General features: G+C 38.7%; 1 protein-coding gene across 1 annotated transcript; it reads right to left on the bottom strand.

Moving 5' to 3' along the window:
- Positions 1 to 408: 408 nt before the first annotated feature.
- LOC130731954 (uncharacterized) lies at positions 409 to 1,219 on the bottom strand. The gene is made up of 2 exons (XM_057584110.1): positions 940 to 1,219; positions 409 to 850 (listed from the first exon to the last, which is right to left on the bottom strand). The coding sequence occupies exons 1-2, from the start codon at positions 1,117 to 1,119 to the stop codon at positions 524 to 526; spliced, it is 507 nt and encodes a 168-aa protein (XP_057440093.1). The 5' UTR covers positions 1,120 to 1,219; the 3' UTR covers positions 409 to 523.
- Positions 1,220 to 2,453: the final 1,234 nt, after the last annotated feature.

The raw sequence follows: 2,453 nt of genomic DNA, 5'->3' as shown, positions 1-2,453 counted from the left end.
AATGGGCAGAACAACAACAACTAATGAACCAAGTCTTTTTGTTTTTTGATATCCCTATCCATAGTACGATGGGATTGTAATTTGCCAAGGAACCCCTTTATTGTCTAGGTTGCATTTAGACACCTTTTATGGTCTTGGTTACATTTGGAAGCCTTTTATGGTCTTCATATATTTTGGGAACAATGTTGTTTGTTTAATGTGCCATAACTTTGTGGTAACTGACTTATTTAATGAATCTATTTATGTTGAATGTCAATTTGCTGATTTGGTATATGTTTGTCATTGTGTGATTATGTAATTATCTTCAATGACAAGATCCTGACTTATGTTATGCAGAATGAATTTATCCTGATTTGGTATATCTTTGTCAGGGATTGTAGTAGTCAGGGATAACAAGGATTGAACACAGTCATTTTCATTTTGCATTAAAATGGTAGCATGATTCATAACAAGGAGGATTGTATAATTCATAAACATTACATACATTCTCATTCTCCATAACATTCCATAACATACTCAACCTCTAACTGCCTAGAAAGTGAACAGAACCTGAATAAAGCAACAAAAAGAACACTATCACCAACATCAACACTAAACCTAAGACAGAAACTCTCAACATCCTCAGTTCTTGTGTGACCCTCTCATTCTTCACCATCATGGCTTGATTCAGCACCATTATACCTTCAATGACAGCTTCATTCTTAACCCTCAATTCTTCAATCATGGCTTGATTTTTCAGTAAAATTGCTTTCAGTTGCATGATCTCTTCCTCCCTTGAGCTAGTTACTTCTGTAATTCCATCTTCTTCATCTCTAACCCAGAGGAAATAATTGCAATTTTGAGGATGATTCTGGGAAAAAAACAACATTCATCACGAGTTCATGGGTTACAAATATAACATGCATCAACATTCAAGAAGAAGAAAGAGAAGAAACTCACCTTTGGTAGATGACAACCATACCAAGGTTTACCTGGGTTCAAATTTGTTCTAGAGATCCTCACTTTTGCTTCGACGCCACATTTGCAGCGCACAACTCTGCCATTCACAGAAGCACTTCCACCTTCACGATATGTCGGCCCTGACCTCTGACCACCACGAGAATTAGAGCCCACTGTCATGTTAATGGATGAGAATCGACAACGAGAGGTAGTGATTTCACGATTGAGAGAATTGAAGAAGCCAATTGTAGGTTTGAAGAACTAGGGTTTCTGATTTGGGGCTCCAAGGTTAAGAATTGGGGGTGATTATGTAGATTCAATGATGAGGACTAAATTGACAGGTTAGAAACTTTCATTCTGACCGTTGGAGAGCCAACTAGGATGCCAACGTGTAAAAAAACGTGACATGTGGTGTTTTCCGTCTGAGGGACTAACGGAAAACTAAGCCAAGGACTAACTTGACCGACGACAACACATTCAGGGATGAAAAAAGCCCATTTTCAAAAGCTGAGGACCACTTCATCACAAGTGAACACATTCAAGGACCAGAATGGCTGTTTACTCTCAGAAATACTGATACACGTGTTGCTGTCTCAGCTTCAGAGTCAGTACCAATGGGTACACACACTCTGATTGAGTTACCTTCTGGACTAGACATCTTCTGATCAAGAAGTATCATAGTCAGAGGTTCTGATCCATCATCACTCTGGACAAAAATCCATGTTCAGATTTTTCAGAATAAAATTAAATCTATCCTCTGCTAAGGGCTTTGTAAAGATATCTGCCCATTGATGGTCAGTATCAACAAACTTCAGAAGAAGTACGCCCTTCTGTACATAATCTCTAATAAAGTGATACTTTACCTCAATGTGCTTTGCCCTTGAATGCAAGATAGGATTCTTACTCAATGAGATTGCAGCAGTGTTATCACAATAGATTGGGATATTGCTCTCAAGGATCTGATAATCCTCCAGCTGATGTTTCATCCAGAGCATCTGAGTGCTGCATATTGCTGCTGAGATATATTCTGCCTCTGCAGTTGATAGTGCAATGGTTGATTGCCTCTTGCTTGCCCATGAGACTAGATTGCTTCCCAGAAATTGACAATTTCCAGAAGTACTTTTTCTCTCTGTTCTATCTCCAGCATAATCAGCATCACAATAACCTGAAAGCTTATACTCTGATGTTTTCTTATACATCAAGCCAAGGTTAGTGGTGCCTTTCAAATACCTTAGGATCCTCTTAACAGCAGTTAAGTGGGTTTCCCTTGGATCTGATTGGAACCGAGCACATAAATGAACACTAAATAATATGTCTGGCCTAGATGCAGTTAAGTATAGAAGTGAACCTATCATGCTACGATAGAGCTTCTGACATACTTTACCACTTTTATCTTCTTTCTCCAGAATGCATGTAGGATGCATTGGAGTCTTGGCCACTGTAGATTCCAGCATATTGAACTTCTTCAGAAGTTCTTTAGTGTACTTGCTCTGATGGATATATGTTCCTTCTGG

The sequence above is a fragment of the Lotus japonicus genome, chromosome 1 (assembly GCF_012489685.1).
Source record: "Lotus japonicus ecotype B-129 chromosome 1, LjGifu_v1.2".
NCBI classification, from domain to species: Eukaryota; Viridiplantae; Streptophyta; class Magnoliopsida; order Fabales; family Fabaceae; genus Lotus; species Lotus japonicus.
The sequence above is the reverse complement of the archived record's forward strand: the minus strand, read 5'-3'. Positions and strand labels throughout refer to the sequence as shown.

Bases quoted from the DNA above. Each gene is read 5' to 3' on its own strand.
- LOC130731954 (XM_057584110.1), bottom strand. From the start codon at position 1,119: ATGACAGTGGGCTCTAATTCTCGTGGTGGTCAGAGGTCAGGGCCGACA. The intron at 851-939 runs GTGAGTTTCTTC...TTTTTTTCCCAG, and splicing joins ATGGTTGTCATCTACCAAAG to AATCATCCTCAAAATTGCAA.